This window comes from Vipera berus (assembly GCF_964194415.1).
Source record: "Vipera berus genome assembly, chromosome: 3".
Lineage (NCBI taxonomy): Eukaryota > Metazoa > Chordata > Lepidosauria > Squamata > Viperidae > Vipera > Vipera berus.
In genome coordinates, this window is record NC_138204.1 from 192,048,178 (window position 1) to 192,059,345 (window position 11,168).

General features: G+C 36.0%; 1 protein-coding gene across 1 annotated transcript; it reads right to left on the reverse strand.

The window, feature by feature from the left end:
• Positions 1-1,592: 1,592 nt before the first annotated feature.
• Positions 1,593-11,112, reverse strand: MTERF3 (mitochondrial transcription termination factor 3). The gene is made up of 8 exons (XM_081322733.1): positions 10,949-11,112; positions 10,040-10,367; positions 8,546-8,698; positions 7,540-7,729; positions 4,492-4,639; positions 3,657-3,728; positions 2,743-2,904; positions 1,593-2,316 (listed from the first exon to the last, which is right to left on the reverse strand). The coding sequence occupies exons 2-8, from the start codon at positions 10,350-10,352 to the stop codon at positions 2,122-2,124; spliced, it is 1,233 nt and encodes a 410-aa protein (XP_081178859.1). The 5' UTR covers positions 10,353-10,367; positions 10,949-11,112; the 3' UTR covers positions 1,593-2,121.
• Positions 11,113-11,168: the final 56 nt, after the last annotated feature.

Sequence of the window (11,168 nt, forward strand, 5' to 3'; positions counted from 1 at the left end):
AATTATAACATCTTCATGCTATATTTTGGAAAGTATCATATCCAAATATTAGGTTTCCCTTTTCCTTCTGAGTTAATCTTCACAATCATTTGGATTACTATTTATTAGAAAAGTTTAATGTGAAAATGTATTTTGGAATTACAGTTTAAATCAGATTGTTTTTAAGGTGCAGAACTTCTTATCATAGTGTAGCGCACACAATAGCAATCCAAGATCCCTAATTCAACATTATTTCTTAAATATGGAAATCATTTCTCCATTTTGCCTCCACACTTCTTTAGGGAGCCAATCATTTCATACAGCAAAATGAAGCAGCAAGAACACTGCCACAAGACACCTTACTTCTGTCATTTACTCACTAACAAAAAGGTATGTACATCAGCTTCAGGAAGTACATTTGCTTGGCTCCTCTCAGGCTAACAATAGCACCGAGAAATTTCTAAGAACTTCAGGAAATTTGATTACTCAATATGGAAGGACCTGAGGGTATAAGAATTAAGGAGAAAAGTGTCCTGAAAGTTCTGTTTTTCCATTTAAAATACAGATGGTGACTTTACATCTCGGATACCCTAGGAACCCAGTGTTCTGTTCCAGCCTACGACCGGCCCTGTTTGAATGTCAGGGACAACCCCTTTTTATAGTCAACAGGCTGGAAAAACCCAACCAAATTTATTTACAAAGAAATCAAGTTTAAATAAGAGTTAAATCAAAAGTTCAAACAAGAGTTAAACAGGAATAACAGACCACGACTCTAGCAGACCTTCAAACGGTTGCCTTCAGCAACCAGCACCTCCCACACCTTCCCCTTTTATCAGCAGTCCCAAGGCATGGCTTCTCATTGCCTTTTCCTCCTCTCACCGAGTTGCCTCATGGCCTTTCTGTTCTACTCTGCTGGATTGCCTCCTGCTCCTAGCATCCCTGAATAGATCCAGCTGTGAATCATCTACGTCCAATACCTTGTGCTCACAAGGCTGAGTCTGATGAGGAACATGATGGGAGGGGCCAGGCTGAGAGTCCTGCAGTGCATCAGAGCCTCCCTCTGACACCAAAGGCTCTCCAAACCCCTCCTCCTCCTCCTCTTCAGAATCATCAGACTCAGCTGCCGGTATCACAGGCTGACGCTGAATCACAACACCCAGTTGCAGTTATAATTTCTGCATTGGACATGGAGATCTATTCTGCGCTGGTTCCATTGTAATCCTAAAATCATATTATCAAATATGACCTAGAATAGAGATGTAGATACAGAACTCACTTGCATAAAGACCAAGGTCAGTAAATCATTATAATCCCTTGCAATGCAAGAGTAGAGAGTGGAATGGAAGTGCAGACTAGAAATCCATTGTCTCTAGACCGATGGCAAACCTATGAAATGCATGTCATGCCCCCTTCAGAGGCTGGTTTGCAGGAGAAGGAAGAGTTGGAGTTGGGACCATCTGACAGGGAAGGCACGCCATGGGCTTAGGATGATGCTGTGCTAGGGGTTGGAATATGCCACACAATTATACAATTGTAGAATACAGCCATGTAAAACAGACAGACCTGAGGTGAATACAGCCCCTAAATGGATGAACAACAAGAGAGACTTTTGGTTTGATGTGATTTATAATTATTATGGTTACACAGTATATTTAATAGGAAAATTTTTAATTTGTCTCAAATGTAACCTGTATTTGCATAAAGACCTCTCCTTCTCTCACCTCTTCCCAGTTTAAATCTTGCATTAGTCTAGTAACTCTGCTGCATCTAATGAAGTGAGCCGTATCTCACATTTATGTTAATCTGAAAAGATGCTACCAATTAAATGTAATAGTATTGATTTAGTCACTGTGGAATAAATCTAAACCCAGGTATTTTTATACTTAGGTAAACATTACATCTAGGTCATTGATAGGAAACACTGGTGGCTGCACTCATGATTATAAATGCTCAATCATCCTTTTATTTGGTCTATGATGTTTCGTTCTCTTATTTAACATTTATCAGCACAGATATAAGTGTTATCTTATTTCTAAATTAGTTTGCATATTTAGAAGTCAGTTTACTTATTGACAAAGTTCTGTCGAAATTTGCAGTTGGAAGGCATACTACCAGATCTGTTTATATTTTTTAAAAAGTTCTTTACAGCGTTTTCAAAAATTTTTCAAAGTCTGTTTCTTTTGCTTTAGCAACTTCAGCACAAAACACATCATCTGGCAAAGCTATCAGTTTTTCCAAGGAGATGTAACTTGGTTGCTCCGGATCATATTGGGCCCTTCCCAGGAATTTAAGAAATAGATGTCTTTCTTTGATTCGTAAAAAATTTGCATTAAAAATCTAAAATGGAAAAAAAATTGAAATGTATCTTATTTGGGCATAAATCATACTGAAATCAGTGGCATACAGTTCTGAGCAACTATGGCAACAGGTCATTAAAACTAGTGACATATGCAAGTAATTTTCATAAATATGGACAATTTCACTTACATTTTAAAATACATTAATGTCTTTATGTCTTGAGACTTTGGGTGAGCCTATTTCTTAGTAGTGGTTATGCTAACTGAGTGTTTTTGGCTGCTATGTTATTTCTTCTGTTTTTACTGTTTTTAATTGCTTGCCACCCAGATACATATATGAGATGGTAGCCATGTAAATCTATTAAATCTATCATGTTGGCCTACAATCTGCATGAGTTCCCCTTAAGCTACCTTTCACAATATGTGCTCCAATGACTAGTAATTAAATAAACTACAAGATTCTTACCTGAGGAAAATGTACCATAAGTCTGTGGGAAATGCCCATTACATTATGCACATAATCAAAAATCTGTGTTAACTTTTTTTTGCTTGTACTTAAGTTCTTAGGGACAGTGTGTGCGATATGGCGGATTTCATTCTTACTAAATCCAAGTTCAACCTCATATACCTGAAAAAGAGAGTGATTGCAATGAATCAATTTTGAAATTTGAAAAAAGTCAGAGAAATAGATGACATGGGGACAATATTTTCAGGGGGAAAAATGAAGCACTTATTTCCCCCCCAGTTTTTTATAGAATTACATCTTCAACCTAGCTTTGTGGATTGCCCAAAATAAAACAAGTTATAGTATCTTTTCAAAATCTTTGTGTGATTTGTATTCTGTGTTTAGAATACTGAAATAGAAAATAAAGTCCCAGCTTCCAGCAGACTCACAATGTTAACTACTGTTATTGAGCAGTCACAAAACCTTTTTTTATGTATAGCAGAGAATTTCTAACATTCATTGATTGCACTTAAATACTGTATAAGGAGTTTACGTAATACACATAATACAATGCCATTTTCTAAAATTTTTTAAAAGATTTAGCCTATTTCATATAAATCTAACCTACACCTCATTAAACATACAACCCCCTCCATTTTTGTGAGTAACAACACTCAAGTTATCATACACTACTACCACCTCATACTAGCTTTCCATCATATTTCTGTATAAAGAACTTCAAGGAACTTATTAGTTTCAAGTTACAGGGCTTGTGCAAAATACTTTACATGTACTAAGGTATTATTCCTGTTATTTGTTAAAGTACAAAGTAGAACTGAAACCTGTGAAAATTAGTCAGTTGCTATCCTGCATGACTTAACAACTTTTATGAGCTGAAGTAATGATTTTACAATAATTGCTAAAAGGAGACTTACTGAAAGATTTTCTTCAATTGGTTCAAGTTTGCCAGTTAGCAATCTTGGAAGACGGATTACCAGATTTCTAGTCTGTATTCAAAAACAAATAAATATATATTAAATAATATATATTTAGGTTAAAATTTGTATTTTGCTGGTAAAGCATATTATTACATAGGCAACATATTCTAGTTGAAAAATATATGGATGTATATAGTATGGTGAAATCATATCTGAAGATAATTTACTTTAATATAATAGCAGTTTTCACACACATGTAATTTCAAAAGAAGTGATATATCTTCTATTTTGGCTTATGTTTGTGTGAAGAGAAGCTATGTGTGACAGCCAGATTCATGGGAAGCTGCTGTGCCTTAGCTAAGGGATTATAGGCCCAGATTTTCTTATTTAGGTGTTATGGTTGTGTAAGGAAAAATCCGCCAGGTATATAACTCAGTGTGAATAAAATAGGAATATATTTTATAACGTAGGTAAAATCTTAACAGGATTTCAGGTTCAATAATTTATACTCACATAAACAGCTTCAACTTCCATATCAATTGATTTTTATAACCATTCTTTTCAGAAAACTGGGTGTAATGTTATTCTCTGCCATCTAGGTAAATGTCTATCTAACAGGAAGTTTTAAATTCTTATAATGCCAGAAATTCTTATTATTTATAATTTTTGATGATTTCTTTCAATTATATGTTCACATATTGTGGGAAAATATATATTGTAATCAAAAAAGACTATCAACACCTCTCCAGTTGTTGCTGGATGCCAAACATATGGAATGCCACACAGTGCTCTTTTCAATCTAACATGGTCCTTAAAGGAAAGCAAAAGGTACCTTTCTTGGATTTAGTCCAAGTACATTTTGGAAGAAACCCAATCTATCATCCAGTTTTTCCACAGAAAGGAGAAGTAAACATGGAGCCCTTAAGACCATTTGTGTGACTCCTTCTTTGGAAAATTTTTTTGATATTAGATAGTCGACCCTAGAAACAGAGAAATACATTCATTTATAATGAAATAAATCAAAGTAGTAACCATTTATCCAAATAACCCAAGTTCCCTGCATTATCTATCAAAGAGGCAGATATTTCAATAATATTAACAAGCAAAACAGCAAAATGAAGGGTGGAAAAGTCTGACTAAAGCAAAATACCATGATTCCCAATCACAATAAAATCATAATGTAAAAATGTTGAAGAGTTAACAATTTGCAGCTGTATTTAAATAAAAGTTCTGTGAATACTAGCTGAGTTTTGAGATATGATCTTAGTATCTCATATGGCTTACACTAAAGTAAGCATGGAAAAAGGTATTTTTGCAGCTGAATGCAAATACATTTTGATTTTAAGGAAAAATGTTCTTAAGTTCTTAACGAACTTAAATGGCATATTTAAATAAATAAAAAAGGTTATCAAACAGTTGCTTGAAAGATATACTTCTTTCTCTGCCCAAAAATCATAACCATGGAAAAAGTGCTGGGAATTCATCTTGGACATTCCTTGTTCTTCTAGCCTCTTTCTTGAAATAGAAGTCTTAATACTATTCAGTTCATGAAAACCAGTTTGTGTGGGAGGCAGGCTTTCTGGACAGAAGGTCAATTGTGAACCTCAGAAAGCATTGAGGGTAAACTGGCCAAACAGATTTGGACAAACATTTCCACTGTAATATTGTAGTTACAAATGGGATAGTGAAAAAGAATTAACTTGAAATTTCAAGACCCCCAAATTAACATGTTCTTGGCACTGCCAACTGACCCATAAAGATCCAACTGTAATGTTCTAGTCTTTTTGCTTTAATTAACCTCCCCGAAATATAGGTAACATATTCTCCAAATATTACACAGAAACAATCTACAGGCTTTTCATGCTCATAAACATTTGGAAGATTGGGAAAAGGAAGATTATATACGGGAATTATTTATTTCATTTCCTTCCACTCCATTTTTTAAACTAACATTATATTAAAAGAGTCTTATAATTACTTACTACCATTTCACTAGAACCTGCTTGAATAGCATTCACAATCTGATTCCATTCAGATATAACAGAAACCATGTTTTTAGCAATTGCAGTGATTACTCTTTTTTCTCTTTTGTGTGGTACAAGGAAAAAACAATGTTTCTTTTGATTTTAACATTCTCTTGTGAATTCATTTTTTAATTATGCATTCTTTGCACACTAACAAGTGAATTAGGGCTTACTTCAGCAGCATCTGAGGTGATTATAAGTTTCTACCATGGGTGCCTTTTTAAAACATTGCTATATAAAGGCCTTTGGAAACTTAAAAGAGATACTGGTCTTGCTCTTGAATCAATTTAAAATCCAAGTCATTTTTACATCTTCCATTAATAAGATGCATAAACATTGAAGTGTGAAGTTAAGCTTCTAGAAAGTGTTTCAATTTCTCTGCCACCAACAGCCAACCAGCACTTCTCCATCTTCAGTGGGCTGTTATGGCACTCCTACTTCAGACTTCCAAGTTTTTTAAAAATATTTTCCATATCTGCTGTTAGAGGTAATCATTTGGCTTCAGCAGGTTATCACAAAAAGACTGCATGAGGTCTACATAATTCCTTAGTTGATCATAAATATAACTTTTGGCAATACTTAAAATTTGATTCTTAGATATTTCAAACTTCAAGAATGTTATTGTACATTATACTCAAAATGTAACTGCTGAAATATTTCCTCTGTTGATAAAAGGGTAGGTTTTCCCTTCTACCAGAATATGTGAATAATAAGCCTTTAAGAAAATGGCAAGTAAAATGAATTGAATCTCTATTTTTTTCATTTCAATCTACTGTCAAGGAATTTTAACTTTGCCTCATAATGAAAAACTTGTGATAACGTTTCTGTGTTTAGTCAAATTTTAACAATTGAATTCTGTCACTCCAATTTAGAATGTATTACAAATTTTACTGAAAATAAAAAAATCTGTCTTTTCAGGAAAACCTCCATGAAAATCAAATGCATGCATTTTATTGGACTCTATTTGGGAAATAATCATGTGTAATAAACAGAAGGTGGTATTCTTTCTAAAAAGCAGCTGCTATACATGTTAAAATTGACCACTTGAAATTACAAGTAGTCCTTACTGAGCAACCACAATCGTGTCCTGGTGACTTGGTTGTTAAGTGAAGTAGTTGCTAATTGAAACCATGACTGTGCTTATGATATTACACCAACTTTCCTTTCCTTTACAGACCTGTGAAGGTGTAAGAGCCGTGGTGGTGCAGTGGTTAGAATGCAGTATTGCATGCTAACTCTGCTCATTGCCAGGAGTTCATTTTTGGCCGACTCAAGGTTGACTCAGCCTTCCATCCTTCTGAGGTTGGTAAAATGAGAACCCAGATTGTTGGGAGCAATACACTGACTCTGAAAGCTGCTTGGAGAGGGATGTAAAGCACTATCCAGCAGTTTATAAGTCTGAGTGCTATTGCTATTGCTAAATGCAAGGGTTGATCACAAAGTTACTTTTTCATCACCACTGCAGCTGTAAATGGTTGCTAAATGAGGTAGTTGCTAAATGAGGATTATCGATATGTTCAATTTGTGACTGGAAAAAACTTGGCCAGCTACACAAATATCCATCTGGAAAATAACAAATTTGGTAACCCACTCACTCAAAAGACTATACTCTTATATGAATAATCCAATGCAGATTTAATAATTCATGTACACCTCCCTTTTTCATCCTCTCAGCCTTCATTCTGCATGCCAGCAGTGCTGTTTAGACCTTCTTAATTCCTGCTACCATACAGAACCTAGCATTATAAAGTGGTGTCATTGGAACAAACAAGAAATCCAAGGGCTTCCAACACAACAGAGCTTTAAATAGGTTAGGTTTGGAGGATGAGGGAGTTGGAATGCCCAGATGTCCTTACCTTGTTTTTAGAACTTCTACCTCTTCATTGAGAATATAAGGATTTTTAGTGAGAAATGCCCCAAACTGTGATTCTTCCAAACCAATATCCTTAAGAAATAGAAGGATTTTTTTAATATCATTTTCAAAATCTAGTTTTACAAGAAGCTGGCCTGCATTTGGATGTTTTTCAACCATGGACAAGTTGACACCTGCAGGAAATTCAAAAATAGATTACATAACTGTTCAGTGAAATTAAATATTTGTCCTGTAGCATGCGCAATTTTGTATATGCAAACAGTAAAAACGGTGTGTTCTACTTTAGATCTAAATATGATTAAACTTGGAATAACCCCACTGAAATCAATCAGCTTTAAGGTACACATTATCTTAAGTGACATTAACTTCAACAGATTTACTCCAGGTCGGATCATGTATGAATCCACCCCTGCTGTTTACCAATTTTGAGTTCCACTGCACAATCTATCATTTATAGCTATTTTTAATGTGATTGAGTAAACACAGATATCAATTCTAAATCATTAAAGATTGTGGTAGAGAGAGCTCAAGGCTCATTGATTCCTATCATTCTGGTAAAATCAACAGATCAACTCCATTTTTTAAATGTCTCAGAAGAATATTGATTATTGGCACCAAATAATTAAATATGATACAGAAATTTTAATATGATATTGAGTGTAAAGGTAATATGTAATATTGTATGCATCCTGAGGAACATGTAAATAAATAATAGTTCTAAAGAAGTTTTTTCCAAATTCTTCATGAATTTCTTGTATTTAAGGATCCTTAAATTGTGTAAAAGAAATTGTGTAAAAGAAAGCAGTTTCTGTCCTCAATTATATTTCTGCAATAGAGTATACCTTCCATCTACCACTTTATGATAGAAATATATTCTGCAAACATGAATCTGCTGCGTATTCAAAAACATGACTGTCTATTATATAGTAAAAATGGTTATCAGAGTTCCAACATATCACAAAGTATCTAGCAAGTGGAGCTATACTTACCTAGAAGCACCAATTTGCGTAATGTTTCCGAATGGTCAACGTAATCTCTAAGTGAGAAAGATTCTAATGGAGGTGGTGGTGCAGCTTTGATTTGAAGAGACTCATCTTCTGAAATTTTCTCCAAGGGAGATATAGGCAAATCATCGTCCAAATCTTAAGTTCATTTAAAGTGAAAAAACACACACACAACCCTGATGTTAAAGAAGTGATAGAATACCAAACACATCAATAGCTTTTATATGGTGAACACCATTCCGCTGAGCTATCTTAGCTACTGATAAATAACCCTAATGAGAATTCTTTTATTATTCTGGCTTTAATTATTATTCCTTATTTTATTACAGTATTTGTTTCAAAATATAGGGAAACGGAGATTCTACTTTTTAAATAGTCTATTGAAGACTATTATTTTTAAAAAATGAGAAACAAAAAAACAATAACAACATATGGAATCTTTGAGGATGACAATGCATGAGTGTTCAAAAAAAATTTCCCCTAGGTTTTTTTTATAGTTCTGTTGTTACAGTATACAATGAAACTTGAAGCAATAAACCCACCCACCCACATACACACACACACACACACACGTTTGATTCCCACACACTGTTATTAAACTGTAATTGTTTGGCTTCACATAACACAATAAAATCAAACAAACTACTGTATATTATACCTTAGGGTAAAGAGTGAACCCAACTGGAAATGTAGATTTAGATTGGAAATTTAGCATAATTATATTAAAGCATTATTCATAGTTGCACAAGCAATATTAATCATTGCTAATTTAGATACAATAATATATTATGGCTTGCTCAAGGTTGAGATCAGACATTTCTAATTACACTGCATAAAGTGAGGGGGGAAAAAGGTGTTTTTGCAATAAACTCGGATAGCTTTGAAGTTGAAGGTGCCTCAAATACTGAATGATGTATTTTATTACTCTACAAACAAAGGAGTCTTGCAGGACAAGAATGCTAGGGCTAGGTGGGCATGCCTCAGCAGAAAGGGGACAGTGAAGACCAGATAGGACGGTGGAATGTAAGGCAGCCAAAAGGGCAGAGATAGAGAAAGAGGTAAGGGATGGGGTGCATTGGAGGTAGTCCCTTACCTTGCTGAGGTTCAGGGCTGGGAGGGACCAACCCAGGGTTAGCTTGGATCGGAGTAGGTCTTTACCTAACAGGTGGTGGTTTGGTTAACAATGGCAAGGGGGAATGCTGTCACTAAGTAATGTGGTCATGTGACGACTCACTTTTCTAGTCTCAATTACTGTTATTAACTGGGAACTACCTGTATAAGATTCATCCTCAACTCTACCAGCCTCAACTCTACCAAATAATTTTCTCAGGCTCAATTAAAAAATGTGATTTAATTACTGTAACAAACAATAAATTCTAAACATTTTTTAGTGGAGAAGGCTGAGGAAATAACATTTTAAAATTTTAGACATCATGCTGTGATATGTCACGTTCAACATCATATAAATTTGTTACTTACCTTGAAGCAATTCTTCAGTATCTACAGTAGGCACTATCTCAGGTTTTGGCTTGTCAATGAAAGAAAGCGAGGTCTGTTGGGGTTCAGTACTTGAGCTGCAGAGTTGCCTGTGATTATCCAGATGCAAAGTTCTGAACTTCTTTAACAGCATGTGGCAATAATATCCATAAGGACAAAAGCACTGCAAATCTGACGGTTCAAGAAAACGTGTCCACATTTTTATTGATTGCTTTCTCAGCTCTGTACTCTTTATAATATCGTACGCATTTAACAAAGAGCAGTATCTGGAAAATTGTCGAGTCCACAAAGGCATCTTACTGATTAAGTTCTGTAAGAAAAGACCAAGAAAAGAACTTAGAATAAGGATTTGTGATGCTGGTTTGCAATCTGGCTTTCCCATTGACTTTGCTTGTCAGAAGGTTGCCAAAGGTGACCACATGACCCCAGAACACTGTGACGGTCATAAACATCTTAATTTTGATCACGTGACCGTGGGGATGCTACAGCGGTCATAAGTGTGAAAAACGAACGGTCAAAGTCACTTTTTCCAGTGCCGTTGTAACTTTGAAGGGTCACTAAACGAACTGTTGTAAGTCGAGGACTACCTGTACTATATTTACTCCAACATCGGTCACCTTTAGGTGATGCCCACATTAGAGCGCACTCGACAGCATACTCCAGGGTCAGCAAAGGGAATCCTCCCCTTCATTCTTCCGTTCCCTTCCCTTCCCCAAATCCACTTACCTGAAATTCTATAGGTTCTCTTGCTTGAGCGGGGCGCTGGACTAGAAGACCTCCAAGATCTCTTCCAGCTCTATGCTGTGCTGTGCTGTGCTGTGCTATGCTATGCTATTCTAAATTCCACCGAGCATAGAAACCTGGGCGCTTACTTCCAAAGGACCAACTCACCCGGGGCCAGGGAACACTGCAACTCTCGTCCTCCGGAGAGGAGCCCGTTTGTTTGTTTGTTTTCTTTGAGGATCCGCTGTGGACCCGCAGCTTGGAGCGCCTGAGAGAAGGGGCCCAACGCCCGCCCGGCTGCAGCGAAGCCCTCTTCGTCTTCACGAGGGCGGCCTCCCCCCGGCACGCAAGGCGCTCCCCCTGACGCAGGAGCAGGAGGCGAGGCTCG